At 42.6% G+C, this 17949-nt stretch overlaps 1 protein-coding gene across 5 annotated transcripts in view; it reads left to right on the top strand.

The window, feature by feature from the left end:
• Window positions 1-17949, top strand: part of LOC115164660 (myotubularin-related protein 3) — a 30447-nt gene that overhangs the window by 981 nt on the left and 11517 nt on the right. For 3 of the 5 annotated variants that reach the window (XM_029717372.1, XM_029717373.1, XM_029717370.1), the window contains exons 2-10: window positions 11363-11443; window positions 11760-11833; window positions 13432-13521; window positions 13712-13828; window positions 14841-14864; window positions 16753-16835; window positions 16955-17121; window positions 17243-17339; window positions 17640-17753. In XM_029717372.1, coding sequence (XP_029573232.1) covers window positions 11831-11833; window positions 13432-13521; window positions 13712-13828; window positions 14841-14864; window positions 16753-16835; window positions 16955-17121; window positions 17243-17339; window positions 17640-17753 — 695 coding nt within the window. In that variant the 5' untranslated portion in view covers window positions 11363-11443; window positions 11760-11830. The remainder of the gene's footprint in view (window positions 1-11362; window positions 11444-11759; window positions 11834-13431; window positions 13522-13711; window positions 13829-14840; window positions 14865-16752; window positions 16836-16954; window positions 17122-17242; window positions 17340-17639; window positions 17754-17949) is intronic. The other 2 variants (XM_029717375.1, XM_029717371.1) reach the window with 1 other exon arrangement.

The raw sequence follows: 17949 nt of genomic DNA, 5'->3' as shown, positions 1-17949 counted from the left end.
CATTGCTGCCGGGACTTGCTTCCATTGAGGTTGGGCACTGATGTTGGATGATTAGGCCTGGCTCGCAGTCGGTGTCCCAATTCCTCCCAAAGGTGTTTGATGGGGTTGAGGGCAGGGCACTGTGGAGGCCAGTCAAGTTCTTCCACACCAATCTCAAGAAACCATTTCTGTATGGACCTCACTTTGTGCATGGGGGCATTGTCATGCTGAAACAGGAAAGGGCTTTCCCCAAACTGTTGCCACAAAGTTGGAAGCACAAAATCATCTAGAATGCTGTACCATTAAGATTTCCCTTCACTGGAACCCGAACCATGAAAAACAGCCCCAGACCATTATTCCTCCAACAAATTTACAGTTGGCACTATGCATTCGGACAGGTAGCGTTCTCCTGGCATCCGCCAAACCCACATTCGTCCGTCGGACTGCCAGAAGGGAAGCGGGATTCATCACTCCAGAGAACGCGTTTCCACTGCTCCAGAGTCCAATGCCGGTGAACTATACACCACTCCAGCACATGATCTTAGGCTTGTGTGCGGTTGCTCGGCGATGGAAACCCATTTCATGAAGCCCCCGACGAACAGTTATTGTGCTGTTGATGTAGTTTGGAACTCTGTAGTGAGTGTTGCAACTGAGAACAGACTATTTTTACGTGCAACGCACTTCAGCACTCGGCGGTCCCGTTCTGTGAGCTTGTGTGGCCTACCACTTCGCGGCTGAGCCGCTGTTGCCGTTGTTTCTACGTCACAATACCAGCACCAGACAAATTGACTTGTTGGGAAGGTGACATCCTATGATGTTGAAAGTTACTGAGCTCTTCAGTAAGGCCATTCTACTGCCAGTGTTTGTCTATGGAGATTGCATGGCTGTGTGCTCAATTTTTATACACCTGTCAGCAATGGGTTTGGCTACAAATAGCTGAATCAACACATTTTTGAAGGGGTGTCTACATACTTTTGTGTGTATATATATATATATAGTGTACCTAGCTAGTTAGCTCTTGAAAGCCCTTCTAGGGTTTTCAGCTGTTGGCATTGGCCACGGTTGGCTGTGTGTGAACTACAATTGTGACATTAATCATCGCTTTGCAAAATGGTTTTTGAAACATATGCTAATATGCCCCTTATCTTTCATATCAGCGAGAAATAATCGTTCAAATAAAAAATATACACTTAATATATTTTTCTTTGTACAGATCCATTTTCTGTGTGCACCTCTAGTTGACGAACTACACTTCCTCACCAGCATTTCCCAAACTTGGTCCTCGCGACCCCAAGGGCTGCACGTTTTGTTTTTTATCCTAACAATACATAACTGAATCAAATGATCAAATTGATTATTTGAATCAGCAGTGTAGTGCTAGTGCAAAAACCAAAACGTGCACCCCTTGGGGTCCCGAAGACTGAGTTTAGGAAACCCTGGCTTACACACGTGTGCTATCTTGCGTTAACAAGCGCTGTAACATGGAGATATGGCCGTGTGGGAACACTAACCCTATAACTGTGTGTAGTAATTTAGCTTTTTTTGTTTAAAAAAAAATCTTGCTGCTATGAAAGATGCGTTCCTTTTTATGGCTGGGCCATATGGCCTAAAAATCATATCTACATTTTTTTTTTTTTTACTGGCTGTTTAACGATATACAGTACTAGTCAAAAGTTTGGACGCACCTACTCATTCCAGGGCTTTTCTTTATTTGTACTATTTTCTACATTGTAGAATATTTAGTAAAGACATCAAAACTATGAAGTAACACATATGGAATCATGTAGTAACCAAGAAAGTGTTAAACAAATCAAAATATATTTTATATTTGAGATTCTTCAAAGTAGCCACCCATTGCCTTGATGACTGTTTTGCACACTCTTGACGGTAGTCACTGCCTATCGATGCTTATCACTTATTAACCTTCATTTATTCACTTTACTTTAAAATATTTCAGTGTATATTACATTTGTTTTATTTGATGACTTTATTAAATTCCAAAGTCATCTCATCTCTATAGAGCTGCTGCCTATGCTGTCTGACAAAATCACTATTTTAGTAGTTCTTCAAAGTAAATAAGGCATATTTTTATGACCAACTATCAATGACTTAGATCATGTATTTTCAGGTAGAGATACCTGGGGAAGCAACTGCTCTCCTCTCCATCGCTCATTCTTAGCAGCCGTAAAAGAAACCACGACCGGACTAGTTATTGTAGTTAATAGCCACGTTTTCTGTGCTGATCTATGTAGAATATTGTCCTGTTGGAAACGACAACTCCCTACCACATCACGCAGTTCGGGTTTGATCTGATTTATTTCTAGAGAAACTGCAATGTGCGCGTTGATCTCACAGGGGGGAGAAAAAAAACAAAATGGAATTCAAATAATTAAACCGACCTTTGTTTTAAAAAACCCCAAATACTGAAATGTTTCATCGCTCAGCACTAAATTCTAATTGCATGCCTTGCTAGCTTAATCTCTGTAAAGATAACATTGAAGGCAAACTGCTACCGTTCACCAGTAACGTTAGTTGGCTATCTGGAACTCGGAAGTTTATGCTTTGATGCATGATTACTAGTGCGTTAGTAAAATTATCTGGAAGGCTAGTTCTTCTCTACTGGTCCTTGATCAGTGTTGGTGATTCACACAGTTAACAATAAATAGTTTGAGAAACATGTTTTTATTCACTGCTGGATAGATTGGCTTTGAATGTTACATGTTTTGATAATATCAGGCTTATGTGTCATAACATTACAGCTAGACTAGCTCTTGCCCTTATCATGACTCCAATTCCCTTGCACTACAGTGGAGTCAGTGAATGTCCCTTTTTGCCTTGTGAGGGAAATGGTGAGGATTTTTAACGTTTCTAAATGTTAAAACAGAGCCGCGGGATTGTAGTTTACGTGGAGCTGTGGTCCATACGTTCAGCTGAGAACCCATAATAGGGGAAGTTATAAGCCGCCTTGGGTTCTCAAGACCAGCACATGCAACTACTCAACCTTTACTCTTCCCCATAACGTCACACAGATCCTCACTCTTTCCTCATATCCTCCTTACGTCACTGAGATGGGAAGTATTCACTTTGAGAGATGATGATTTAAGCCTTTGCTTGAGTGTTGCAGGTTCAGATCAGATGCATGGTAGTCACATGACAGGACTGAGGCGCTAAGGGGCTCAGCCTGCCCTGTGTGACTGCACACAGAGCCAGGCTGAGCTGAGGCCATGGGTCACGAGCCTGCTGATGTAGAAAAAATAAAAATAAATTCCATGCTTTGTTGGTGTGTCCGCACACCTGTGTGTGTGTGACAGATGTTTTATCAGTCAGTGCCAGTGAGGAGGGGGGTACCTCTGGAGCATGCACTGCTGACTTAGCTCTCAGCTCAGTCCGGTGACAGAATGACTCCCTTTAGGCTGTGCCTAGGTCTTCACAGTCTAGTAGGTTCAGATTCTACGGTTCAGAAAGGAATCGGGCTCTTTCAGTCTGCAGGGTCTGACATTTTACAAGCATTTGTGGGACTGTTAATGCAGGCAGGTTGAGGTGAGATAATGAAGGTGCAATGTAAAGGCAAAATGTCTCTGTTTGTAGTGCTGGGCGATATACAATTAATTCGAATTCATGTTTTAGAGCGACGTTCCAAATGCCCGTATCGCAGAAATCGAGGTTTGTTTAAAAATATATAATGTATGAGTGTTCTGTGTCTATGGTTTCGACTCCCTCTGTGCTGTGTGCACTGTGCAACTTCCCACTCGCACAGACACCAAGCTCCTCCCACTCACAGAAAATATGAAAGATAACGTCTTCCTTTCAAACAACAAGCAATTTAAACTCTCTGAGGTTTGGTCCAACAGAATCGGTCATATGGATACTGTAACTCTTAGACATTATTTGACTGAAATAGACGAGAACTTAATATTTCTAACGATAGCCTAGTGGTTAGAGCGTTGGGACAGTAACCGAAAGGTTGCTGGATTGAATCCCCGAGCTGACAAGGTAAAAATCTGTTGTTCTGCCCCTGAACAAGGCAGTTAACCCACTGTTCCCGGGCGCCAAAGATGTGACTAGGTATCCTCCTTTCCTTTATGTCTGAATGCCCAAAATGTACAGTGCCTTCAGAAAGTATTCTCACCCCTTGACTTATTCCACGTTTTGTTGCGTTATAGCCTGAATCTAAAATTAATTAAATTTAGATTTTTGGTTACTGGCCTATACACAATACCCCATAATGTCAAAGTCAAGTTATGTTTAAAAAAATATTTACACATTCATTAAAAATGAAAACCTAAAATGTCTTGAGTCAAAAAGTATTCAACCCCTTTGTTATGGAAAGCATAAATAAGTTCAGGAGTAAACATTTTCTTAACAAGTCACATAAGTTGTATGGACTCACTTGTGTGCAATAAGTGTTTAACATTAATTTTGTATGACTACCACATCTCTGTGCCCCACACACACAATTATCTAAGGTTCCTCAGTCGAGTAGTGAATTTCAAACACAGATTCACCACAAAGACCAGGGAGGTTTTCCAATGCCTCGCAAAGGGCACCGATTGGTAGTTGAGTAAAACATTTAAAAAGCATAAATTGAATATCTCTCTGAGCATGGTGAAGTTATTAATTACACTTTGGGTGGTGTATCAATACACCCAGGCACTGCAAAGACAAAGGTGTCTTTCCTAACTCAGTTGCCGGAGAGGAAGGAAACTGCTCAGGGATTTCACCATGAGGCCAATGGTGACTTTAAAACAGTTACAGAGTTTAATGGCTGTGATAAGAGAAACCTGAAACAACATTGTAGTTACTCCACAATACTAACCTTATTGACAGAGTGAAAAGAAGGAAGACTGTACAAAATACAAATATAACAAAACATACATTCTGTTTGCAACAATGCACTAAAGTAGTGCTTAAAGAAATGTGGCAAAGCAATTCACTTTTTGTGCTGAATACAAGTGTGATATTTGGGGCAAATCCAAATCTTCAAGTGTAGTGGTGGCTGCATCATAGGGGTATGCTTGTAATTGTTAAGGGCTGGAGAGTTTTTTTTATTTTTTTTTTATTATTTTTTTTTTTCCCAGGATAAGAAAACAAACATAATGGCGCTAAGCACAGACAATCCTACAGGAAAACCTGGTTATCTGCTTTCCACCACACTGGGAGATGAATTCACCTTTCAACAGGACAATAACCTAAAACAAGTCCAAATCTACAGTGGAGTTACTTACCAAGAGGAGTGTGAATGTTCTTGAGTGGCTGATTTTAAAGTTTTGACTTAAATCTGCTTGTAGATCTATGGCAAGACTTAAATTGTTGTCTAGCAGTGATCAACAACCAATTTGACAGAGCTTGATTTTTGAGAAGAATGGGCAATATTGTAACATCCAGGTGTTCAAAGCTCTTAGACTTACCCAGAAAGACTCACAGCTGTAATCTCTGCCAAAGGTGATTCTAACATGTATTGACTCAGTGGTGTAAATACTTCTGTAAATGAGATATTTCCGTATTTCGTTTTCAATCAATTTGCAAACATTTCTAAAAACACTGTCATGGGGTATTGTTTGTAGATGGGTGAGAATAAAAAATGAAAAACATTTTAATTCAGGCTGTAACAAGAAAATGTTGAATAAGTCGGTGTATGAATACTTTCTGAATGCACTGAAGAACAGAGCAGACCCTACTAAAACAAAAGTATCAGTGAACGTGGAAAATTAATGCTCAGTTTCTTTCATTGCAGTACCACACAATGCTAGTAGCATTTTAGTGATAGACTGTGCTGGCTGTCTACTCTGTTTTGTAAATGTAGAATTAGTAATAAAAGACACGTTTATACAGTGTATTCAGACCCCTGGACTTTTTCCACATTTTGTTACGTTACAGCCTTATTCTCTAAATGATCAGGATTCTTTTTTTAAATCCAATCTACCCACTACCCCGTAATGACAGCAAAAACAGTTTATTTTTATGTTTTGTGGCACGTTTTATAAACATTTTTATTGAGGCCCTTTGCTATGAGACTCAAAATTGCACACAGGTGCATCCTGTTTCCAGTGATCATCCTTGAGATGTTTCTACAACTTGATTGGAGTCCACCTGTGGTAAATTTACATTTATTGGACATGATTTGGAAAGGCACATGTCAGAGCATATACCAAGCCGTGAGGTCGAAGGAATTGTCCGTAGAGCTCCGAGACAGGATTGTTTCGAGGCACAGATCTGGGGAAGGGTACCAAAACAATTCTGCAGCTTTGAAAGTCCCCAAGAACACAGTGGCCTCCATCATTCTTAAATGGAAGAAGTTTGGAACCACCAAGATTGTTCCCAGAGCTAGCCGCCAAACTGAGCAATCGGGGGGAGAAGGGCCTTGGTCAGGGAGGCGACCAAGAACCAGATGGTCACTCTGACAGAGTTCAAGAATTCCTCTGTGGCGGTGGGAGAACCTTCCAGAAGGCCAACCATCTCTGCAGCACTCCACCAATCAGGCCTTTATTGTGGAGTGGCCAGGCGGAAGCCACTACTCAGTAAAAGTCACATGACAGCCTGCTTGGAGTTTGCCAAAAGGCACCTAAAGGACTCTCTGACCATGATAAACAAGATTCTCTGGTCTGATGAAACAAAGATTGAACTCTGGCCAAATGCCAAGCGTCACGTCTGGAGGAAACCTGGCACCATCCCTACGGTGAAGCATGGTGGTGGCAGCATCATGCTGTGGGGATATTTTTCAGTGTCAGGGAATGGGAGACTATTCAGGAACGAGGGGATAGATGAGAGGAGCAGAGTACAGAGTGATCCTTGATGAAAACCTGCTCCAGAGTGCTCAGGACCTCAGACCTTCCAACAGTACAACGGCCCTAAGCACACAGCCAAGACAACGCAGGAGTGGATTTCGAGACAAGTCTCTGAATGTCTTTGAGTGGCCCAGCCAGAGCCCGGACTTGAACCTGATCGAACATCTCTGGAAACACGTGAAAATAGCTGTGCATCGACACTCCCCATCCAACCTGAGAGCTTGAGGATCTGCAGAGAAGAATGGGAGAAACTCCCCAAATACAGGTGTGCCAAGCTTGTAGCGTCATACCCAAGAACACTTGAGGCTGTAATTGCTGCCAAAGGTGCTTCGACAAAGTATTGAGTAAAGGGTCTGAATATTTATGTAAATTATATTTCATTTGTATTTTTTTTGTTTTGGACACACCTACTCATTCAAGGGTTTTTCTTTTATTTGTAATATTTCCTACATTGTAGAATAATAGTGAAGACCAACACTATGAAATAACACATGGAATCCTGTAGTAACCAAAAAAGTGGTAAACAAATCAAATTATATTTGAGATTCTTCAAGGTAACCACCCTTTGCCTTGATGACTGCTTTGCACACTCTTGGCATTCTATCAATCAGGTTCATGAGGTAGTCATCTGGAATGCTTTTCCAACAGTCTTAAAGGAGTACCCACATATGCTGAGCACTTGTTGGCTGCTTTTCCTTCACTCTGCGGTTCAGCTCATCCCTAATCATCTCAATTGGTTTGAGGTCGGGTGATTGCAGAGGCCAGGTCATCTGGTGCAGCACCACATCCTTGGTCAAATAACCCTTACACAGCCTGGAGGTGTGTTGGGTCATTGTCCTATTGAAAAACAAATGATAGTCCCACTAAGCGCAATAGGATGGCATGTCACTGCAGAATGCTATGGTAGCCGTGCTGGTTAATTGTGCCTTGAATTCTAAATAAATCGCTGACAGTGTCACCAGAAAAGCACCGTCACACCACCTCCTCCATGCTTCACGGTGGGAACCACACATGCGGAATTCATCTTTTTACCTACTCTGCGTCTCTCAAAACAAAAATCTCTAATTTGGACAGATTTACACTGGTCAAATGTCCATTGCTCGTTTTTCTTGGCCCAAGCAAGTCTCTTCTTATTGGTGTCCTTAGTAGTGGTTTCTTTAGTGGTGTCCTTAGTAGTGGTTGAGCGAGAGCTTTGCTCACTCACTCTTGGCAGTCATCAAGGCAAAGCGTGGCTACTTTGAAGAATCTCAAATATAAAATATATTTTGATTTGTTTAACACTTTGTTGGTTACTACATGATTCCATATGTATTATTTCATAGTTTTGATGTCTTCAATATTATTCTACAATGTAGAACATTTTAAAAATAAAAACCCTTGAATGAGTCGGTGTGTCCGAACTTACTGTATAAAAACATGTTTTTGCTTTGTCTTTATGGGAAATTATGTGTAGATTTGTGGGGGGGGAAACAATTTCATCCATTTTAGAATAAGACTGTAACAAAATGTGGAAAAAGTCAAGGGGTCTGAATACTTTCCCGACTGCACTGTATATGGGATTGGCAACTCATTCTTATTCTGAGAAATAAGCGTCTTCTTAGCGAGGTAGCCCACTTGATTTCAATATCTAAACAAAGTGAACAGGCTATGTTGTTCAAACAGTTGGAGACTGACAGAAGGGGTGTATTCATAACATTTTAAGTGTACTAAATTGTTAGCAAGCAAATAGATCCAAATTGGCTTCTGTCAGGCAGTTTAGCTGGCTACTCAATAGCATGTGGGCTTGTGCTTGAGAGATTGTTTTTGTGTTAATTTTCTATCCAACCTGCTACAAAAAGTTTGTCATTAGTGGATGCGCATGGTTCTGGTTACATTTTTAACCACTATATTGCATTTTCATAGAGTTGAAAGCCAGATCAGTGATTATTGCAAAGTGAAGGCTTATTTAGCCTAGGTGTAATTTTACAAGCCTTGGATCATTATATTGTTCCCGACTGTTTTAAATGCTGTGTATTGAAATTTTAACTGCAACAAAGCTTATTTAGAGAAAGCGTAATTTTTTAAAATAAAAATAGAGATATTGTGAATCGCCCATAAGTTTGATAGAATCACAGATTTTTAGGCCATATCGCCCAGGCCTCACTCTGTTATACAAATAGCGGAGATGGATTTCTGGTTCTGACACCATGCTCCTATGGTTGGTGTATTGGTTCTGTGTTTGTTGGGACCTGGTGGTATTTGACCTGGTGGTATTTGACCTGGCCTTCACCCACAGCTCTCAGGTCTGTCTTGCAAAATAAATATATATTTTTCCCTTTTTTGTTATAAAGGCATTTTTTTTATCGCTAGATTTCAGGAAATGGCAGTTACAGGTGTTAAAAAGAAAAGACTCAGCACCAACTTGTTAAAAAAAATCTGTGTAGAATCCTGTTTTTATACACATCACTTATTTATAAACTGGATACACTTAGTGTAATATATGCTGCTGTACATATCGTTCTTCGATGATCATGTGTAAATTCTCCTGGTATGTATTTTCCGTACATTTGAATTGTTTTACATTTTACTGCTTTGTTAGGAGCTAGTAACATAAGCATTTTGCTGGACCTGCTTATAACACCTTCTAAACTGTGTACGTGACCAATAAACTTAGATTTTTTGATTGCCAGTCTTAAACATTGCTAAAATTGCTCACTATATGTGTGCTGCAAAGAGACAAGAGCGAGCATGAGAAACAAGTTTTGATCAGTCAGGAAAATAAGTGCTGAGAACATGGCTCACTCTTTAGCCTAAAAAGAAGACTGAGAACAAGCTATAGGATAAAAAATACCGGCGTTTTGGCGGAGGTACTGCAGACTAGCGCTAGCTAATGCTACCTACAGTTAAAAAAAAAGTAGAATTGTCATTTTACAAATCAATACTTGGAGTGAAATATCTTCCAAAAATAATATTGCGATATGTACAGTGCATTCGGAAAGTATTGACCCCTTCACATTTTGTTACGTTACAGCCTTAAATTGATTTAAATAGTTTTTTCCCCTCATAATCTACACACAATACACCATAATGACAAAACAAAAACAGGCTTTTGGAAATTGCAAATTGATAAAAAAAACAAAAAAAACTGAAAGCACATTTACATAAGTATTCAGACCCTTTACTCAGTACTTTGTTGAAGGACATTTGGCAGTGATTACACACTCGAGTCTTCGTGGGTATGATACAAGCTTGGCACATCTGTATTTGGGGAGTTTCTCCCATTCTTCTCTGCAGATCCTCTCAAACTCTGTCAGATTGGATGGGGAGCATCGCTGCACAGCTATTTTCAGGTCTCTTCAGAGATGTTTGATCGGGTTCAAGTCCAGGCTTTGGCTGGGCCACTCAAAGACATTCAGAGACTTGTTCCGAAGCTACTCCTGCATTGTCTTTGATGTGTACTTGGGGTCGTTGTCCTGTTGGAAGGTGAACCTGCGCCCCAGTCTGAGGTCCTGAGTGTTCTGGAGCAGGTTTTCACCAAGGATCTCTCTGTACAATGCTCCGTTCATCTTTCCCTCAATCCTGACTAGTCTCACAGTCCCTGCTGCTGAAAAACATCCCCAAAGCATGATGCTGCCACCAGCATGCTTCACCGTAGGGATGGTGCCAGGTTCCCTCCACGTGACGCTTGGCATTCAGGCTAAAAAGTTAATATTGGTTTCATCAGACCAGTGAATCTTGTTTCTCGTGGTTTGAGAGTCCTTTAGGTGCCTTTTGGCAAACTCCAAGCGGGCTGTCCATGTGCCTTTTACTGAGGAGTGGCTTCTGCCTGATTGAAGTGCTGCAGCGATGGTTGTCCTTCTGGAAGGTTCTCCCATCTCCACAGAGGAGCTCTGTCAGTCACCATCTGGTTATTGGTCACCTCCCTGACCAAGGCCATCTCCCCCGACTGCTCAGTTTGGCCGGACGGCCAGCTCTAGGAAGAGTCTTGGTGGTTCCAAACTTCTTCCATTTAAGAATGATGGAGGCCACTGTGTTCTTGGGGACCTTCAATGCGGCAGAAATGTTTTGGTACCCTTCCCGATCTGTGCCTTGACACAATCCTGTCTCGGAGTTCTGCGGACAATTCCTTTGAGCTCATAGCTTGGTTTTTGCTCTGACATGCACTGTCAACTGTGGAACCTTTTTATATACACAGGCGTGTGCCTTTCCAAATCATGTTCAATCAATTGAATTTACCACCAGTGGACTCCAAGTTGTAGAAACATCTCAAGGATGATCAATGGAAACCGGATGCACCTGAGCTCAATTTCAGCACTGTAGCTGTATCTTAGTTACACCCCCCCCCCCCCCCCCAATCACTATTGATGAGCATAGTATACTGTGGCCCAACTGGATGTAAATTGCTTTTTTTTTCTCCATAAATGTGTTTTAAGTGGTGTCTCTCACCTCTTGCAGCCAGCCTACTGTAACCACCAGCACAGCTATATTTACCAGGGAATGAAAAGGTCTATTGTAGATTGAATGTTCCAGGGAAAAGTAAGCTGTTTGAGATGTTTGCAAATTAACTATTTGTGCATTCCTTATAATAACTAGTTTCATGTTCTCTTTTTTTCCTACAGAATTCAATGTCTTCACTCTAACTGGAATTTGCAAAACAGGATCATCAGGATAGCACCTCATCTGTTGCTTGTTCTCTTTTGGTACGTAGCAAAACCGGTGCACATCACAGTACTCACTACTCATTTTGTTTAGCCTCCTATCATTTTGAAGTGATAACAACCTATTGAAAAGAACGTCTTGGTCTGTGTAAGGGCAGTATTTCATTTTTCTACACGTGACAGAATGACTGTTTGTGCTCTGCACTCCAAATCTAGGTACTGCAGGGTGTTACTCTCATCCATGTGATCACTGTTAATGAGAGATTGTTTAGGGATCCTCTGCAATATGATAGACTACTGTAGTCTAGTTTTATGGAGCAATCAAATGAGATCTTTCCTCTTGTTCCACTCTCTACAGACTTAGATTTGGGGTCCAGTGAGGAAGGCCTGTGTTCCTTGTCCAGTGACCCACACTCCTTCACAAGGGCCATGGTAAAGTGCATCCTTCATCATGACCGTCTTCTATCTACCAGTGAAGAAGAGCTATCTGTGTGTGTGCTGTCTGCAGAATCGGAAACTCTCCATTGATTTTCAGCCTTTTTTAAATCCGCTGTGTTTACTGGTAGCTAGATGGTTGCGTCGGACACAGGGTCAAAGTTCCACCCAGTCTGCTGCCTCAGCAGGGAGTGTTTGATTTTGACTGGAAGCCTTAGTCTTATGGTGATATGGAGTAGTATTACCACTGCATGTGATGAGTTACATCTTGGTCAATCATAAACCTTGCTCTGAAAGAGTGTGTGTGTGTGTGTGCGGGGATTGACATTAAGGGTAGCCCTATAACTCGGGGGGGGGGGGGGGGGGACCTGAGCAGTCATGCAACTTGAGCCTGCTTGTGGAGGTTGCCCCATTGGGAAGGCGATATAAAATACCTGATATCAATCAAAAAAATACTCCTGGTTTGCCTGATGGGCGGGTGTCTTTCAGACCGTAAATACCTGGTGTGTGTGTGTGTCTGCCCGTGTGTATTGTGCGTTCCTGTGCCTGCCCCCTGACTGGCCCCTGCAGAGTGTTACCCCAGCCATGTGGATGAACAGGACACTGTCAGCTTGGCTCCCAGACAGTGTATAGTTGGTGGGATGGTCGCACTGAGCCTGCTGCCCCTGCCATGTCTTTTATCTGCTATGTCTATGGACCAGACCACCCTATAATCTCTCTTTGTCCCTGCCAGTATTGCCATTATGTTCTCACTAGACTGAACTCTTATTGTGTCCTAGCCTTACCGCCCATGGGCCCCAGGGTGCTGCTGAAACAGACCGGGGCAAAGCAAAGAGCACAGCCTTCTGCTATAGCCCTCCCTGTTTCAGAAGGCAGTTTAAAAAAAAAATTATACAATTTAGTCCCCGAATAAAAACTATTTAACTGGTTACGTGTTCATGCCTCACATTACCATCAAAGAAATGTCCTCTGTGGGTTTCTGAAATATGCTCATTAAATTGGGAAGTAGGTATGCAACATCAAAGAGCTCCTCACGTGTGGCCAGACGGATACCAGTAGAAATCAAAGGGGACCATAATTGGATCTAGCCACCCAAATTACATTTAGACCTGTAATGTATTTAAGACACTTGGTTGTAAAAGGATTACTTTATGATATTTTGTACTTGGCGACGTGTGCTCTGTAGCCGGTATCTGTTTCTGGCTCTGAACTGGGTTACGCATACAAGCTTTAGTACCATGCCAGGCTGTCAGCCAAGGGTGAGGTACTCTTCGCAGGAGACTTTGGCCTTGTGTGTGGAGGATTGAGAGATTGCACAGGGATGATTTAAGACCACACACCTATTTATAGTTGGTTTCAGCATCAACACTCCTCTGATTACATTTGGCTTCATCATTGGCTGTTTGTGAAAGCCTATTCAATTAAGTTACTGTTAGAGGTATGGAAACAGATTAGGTTAAATGTGGGAGTGGTTGGAGAATGGCTACAGTCGATGCTGGTTGTAACCAGTGAATGGGGATAGTAGTGGACTATTGAGTTATTTTACACGACACTGGACATTCCACATAATCAACAACATATTTTCTGATTGGCAGGAGGAGGAGGGGCCGCAGAGCATGGAATGTATCCAGGCCAGTCAGATCTTCCCCAAGAAGCCCCCAGTCCTGGAGGAGGAGAGCCTGCAGGTGAGAACACTAATTGTCGGAGCTGGTTAGCACAATGCCAAGTCATGCCTGTATAGTTATTGCAAAGTCATTCTTCTACATGTGTTTGTAATGGTAATTTACAGGTATGTATGTAGGTGTGTATTTATATGGCACCTTTTCAACTGATAAGGTTCTGTGCCCTTTGATAACTTTCCTCCTGTGGTGCCAGGTGCCCTTTCCCGAGCTGCATGGGGAGTTCACAAAGTATGTGGGGAGAGCGGAGGATGCAATCATCGCCATGTCCAGCTACCGCCTCCACATCAAGTTCAAAGAGTCCATCGTAAATGTAAGTACTGCCAACTAACTAAGTGAAGGCTTGGGACTTGATAGCACACAGTTTATCACCCAGCTCTAACACACACTTTAATTTCACAGACAGTGCCTAAGTGTCTGAAGAAACTCTACAGCTGGTCAGTAAAGTGAAACCCTATTGTCTCCAGTCTCTGTGCACCTTGACTTTTTATGAATGGAGACTGTGTGCTGGGTCCAGTGACAGTGTGCCACTACTGTTGTGGTAACAAGGCAGTCAGTCTGGAGAGGGCATTCTCAGTTGTTTTGCTTTTCTCTTTCCACTTGCCGTTGCCATGGTTGCAAAGATCCCATCAGGGATGCACAACACTTCCGCCATCTCCCCATTTTGTCGTGTTATATAAAGACCGTCTTTGTTACCAATGTGTGGTTATTCTTAGGAATTGACATCTCATTATTACACTGTTCTTAGTACAAAAAATTCCCCCCATTTACAAACAATTGACACTGCTTCACTTCCTCTCACTGTAGTAGTATAGTACCGTAGTGATAAACGGCATTGCTGTACAGTTAGTTGTGCAAGTTCTGCTCCTTTTGGATTGGCATGTTTTTACATATACAGGGACGTTTTTGCTCAATCACCTGTGTTAAAATGTTCCAGTTCTTACTGGCTAGCTCACCTGTGATTTTCATTTTCATTTTTTTTTTGTTAATTTTATCTTCCCATTTCTGCCGTCAGTCTGGTTATATTGGAGCTGAATCTCACTATGTTTAATTAAACTGGGTGTGTTCTCTTCACACATTTGGATTGGATGGTAAAGTGTTTGCATCACATGGCTGTGGTTCACCACTCACGTAAACAGAGAATGGAGAGGCAGGCCGTTAACAAGCATCCGAGGAATTCATTGTGTGGTCGGATGTAGATTAGAGAGCAGGAATTCTAACAGAGCATAAGGAATGTGTGGCCAGGCAACAGCAGCAGTACAGACACAGTTTTAACTCTGTTTCCCTTGTTTTTATTGTCTCTCCTGTTTTCTTTTGAACAACAGAGTGACAGTTGTTGTGAGGTGTCAGTAAGTACCCAGCAGCCCCTGCATGCACAGCGTGTTGCCCTGCTCACAGACTGGGCTGGGGTGGATGATGACATGGCAACTGTGTGTGTGTGTGTGTGTGTGTGAGAACCTGTTGAACACTGACCGCCTGTCCATTCTGCATGGCATTGGACCGTGTTGGAATTGTAAAACCAGCATTCGCTGCACTCCCCTCTGAGTCACTGCAGAGCAGAAAATGTGCTTTTGGGTGAAACTTTGCTCTGCCATTACCTGGTTGCTAAAATTCTATAATGTTTGCCTAATTTCAGTTTGTGACCAAACAAGCAATGTATAGTGTAAAGTAAGGATATTTAACTCTTACGAGGTCCGGATCCTGCTGGTTTTCTGATCTACCTGATAATTAATTGCACCCACCTGGTGTTTCAGGTCTAAATCAGTCCCTGGGGGGGGGGAAAAGCAGTGGGACTGGTTTTGAGGTCCAGAGTTGAGTTTGAGAGGTGTTGAGAATGATCGTATGATCTAAACCACTGTGACATTTTATTTTTTCAATAATCCAAAATATATTATTTTCAGCTGTTTGAAGCTGTTGTACAAAACCGAAAGTAAAAAGACACAAAAGCTAAACTCACTCCTCGATCACACCTACAGCATCATTGTGTTTTGGTACACCAGAACTACATACATTTCCAATGGAACGCTGTGTTTGTCTTGCAGCATTGCGTTGCAGAGGCAGTTGCAGTGCGTTCTATGTGGTGACTACATTGGATAAGTCGAACGTATGCATCAAATTGTACGCTGCTTGACAGAAATGGTAGCAGAAGGTGAATGTTGAACTTTTGTTGCCCACATATCCAGATGATGCTGCGTACCATTTTGCACAAGGACGCTCTAGGTGTGATCAAGGAAGCTTAGAACAGATCTACCAATTATCAGGCTAGATCTATAACTTACATTTTTATGTGAATTTGGTTGAGTTGCCCATGAAGCTACATGCTGGATCTCTTCAGTGTAATACTGTAGTTTTGGTGGTATTTGCCTCGATCAGATGACGGTTTAATAGACAGTAAATATGAGATGAGGGTTTAACAGACAGTAAATATGAGATGAGGGTTTAACAGACAGTAAATATGAGATGAGGGTTTAACAGACAGTAAATATGAGATGAGGGTTTAATAGACAGTAAATATGAGATGAGGGTTTAACAGACAGTAAATATGAGATGAGGGTTTAACAGACAGTAAATATGAGATGAGGGTTTAACAGACAGTAAATATGAGATGAGGGTTTAACAGACAGTAAATATGAGATGAGGGTTTAACAGACAGTAAATATGAGATGAGGGTTTAACAGACAGTAAATATGAGATGAGGGTTTAACAGACAGTAAATAGGGCTGCAGATGAACATTTACTGCACAATGATCCAGCAGTGTTACATACTGGATCAGTACACGAGGGAAGCACATCAAATCAGAAGGCAGTGTTAAAGGAGATGTGAAAATGGCAACCTTTGCCTGGGAAATGCTATTTGACATGTAATGCAGCTAGTTTGCAGCTGTGAAGGAGTAATATGTGCTCAGATTCTCATGGTAACAGCAGTGTAGCCTTTAGCACTTTTGGCATGATCGGCATTATCACACTTAAACGTGAAACATTTAACTAGCCTACTAACTTGTTTTGAAATGTAGACATTTTGTTGGTGGTGATATTGCACAAGCATTTACTGCATGTGCTTGTGACTTCTGCTCTTTTACTTTAGGATGTCCCCTTGTGTGACTGTAGAGCACATGTAGGCCTAGAGCCTGAAACTAGCTTATTTGTGCAAGATAAAGTCAGCCTGCTGGTTTGGAGATTGTGGTATACCAGAGTGTGACTGTTGTGTTCCTGTGTCTCTGTTTATTCTCTCACCAGGTCCCTCTGCAGCTCATAGAGACTGTGGAGTGTCGTGACATGTTCCAGCTCCATGTCACCTGCAAGGACTGTAAGGTCGTCAGGTAGGAGGACCAACTGAAACAATATACACATGCATATTTGCGTGCAACATTTTTGCTGATGTTCATGTCTTGGTTTAGGCCTATAGCTAGTATGTATGACTGTGCTGCTTGTCTCCCAGGTGTCAGTTCTCCACCTTAGAGCAGTGTCAGGAGTGGCTGAAGCGGCTGAACGCTGCGGTCCGCCCTCCGTCTTGCCTGGAGGACCTCTTCTCCTTCCCCTTCCATGCCTGGTGTGTGGACGTGTACGCTGGGGAGAAGGAGCAGCACGGGGAGCTGTGCAGGCCAGGTATGTAGACCAGGACACCGGTGTCCTCAGACAACCTCTACTCAGTGGTGACAGACCTAAATCCTTCCCTTCATTTTGGCTAATCTCATCTCTCCTCATGTGTCCCTGTGTGCTCTGTTAGGAGAGCATGTGACCTCCTGGTTCAAGAATGAGGTGGAGAGGATGGGCTTTGACACTCAAAACGCCTGGAGGATATCTGACATCAACAGCAAGTTCAGGTATGAGCAGCCAACAGCCCCTGACAGCCTGCATCCTACAGGGCTGATCTGATTACCAGGCCTCCCAGGGTAGTGCCATGATAGCCGTCTGCTGTCACCCTGCTGCACACACTGCTCTGTGTGTCTGATACAGAGGCTGGTTGTACTGTTGTTCTCCACTGGTGATGAGCCTCCTGTAGATAAGTACCTTGTCCACGATTAGGTGTCCAGGGATAGGGACTTTTTAGAGGCATCACTCAGCCTGTGCCCCCCTCTCCTTCTGTTCTAACTCCTGCCCCCTCTCTCCCCTGGCATTGCCAGGCTGTGCTCCAGCTATCCGCAGCAGCTCCTGGTGCCAGCCTGGATCACAGACAAGGAGCTGGAGAACGTGGCAGCCTTCCGCTCCTGGAAGAGGTTCCCGGCCGTTGTGTTCAGGTGGGGCTTTCTGTCTGTGTGTAGCGTTGTTAGTCAGTGAGAGAGAACCCAACCCTGTTATCTGTGAATACAATGCAAAGCAAGGACAACTCCTTTCACCCTGAGGTGTGTTTCATGAGTAGGGAGGGTTCCATCTTTGCATATGTATGTTTTTTGGACCCAATCCTTTCACAGGATACCTTGTTATTGACTCCAG

Source organism: Salmo trutta, chromosome 27, assembly GCF_901001165.1.
Source record: "Salmo trutta chromosome 27, fSalTru1.1, whole genome shotgun sequence".
NCBI classification, from domain to species: domain Eukaryota; kingdom Metazoa; phylum Chordata; class Actinopteri; order Salmoniformes; family Salmonidae; genus Salmo; species Salmo trutta.
The sequence above is the reverse complement of the archived record's forward strand: the minus strand, read 5'-3'. Positions and strand labels throughout refer to the sequence as shown.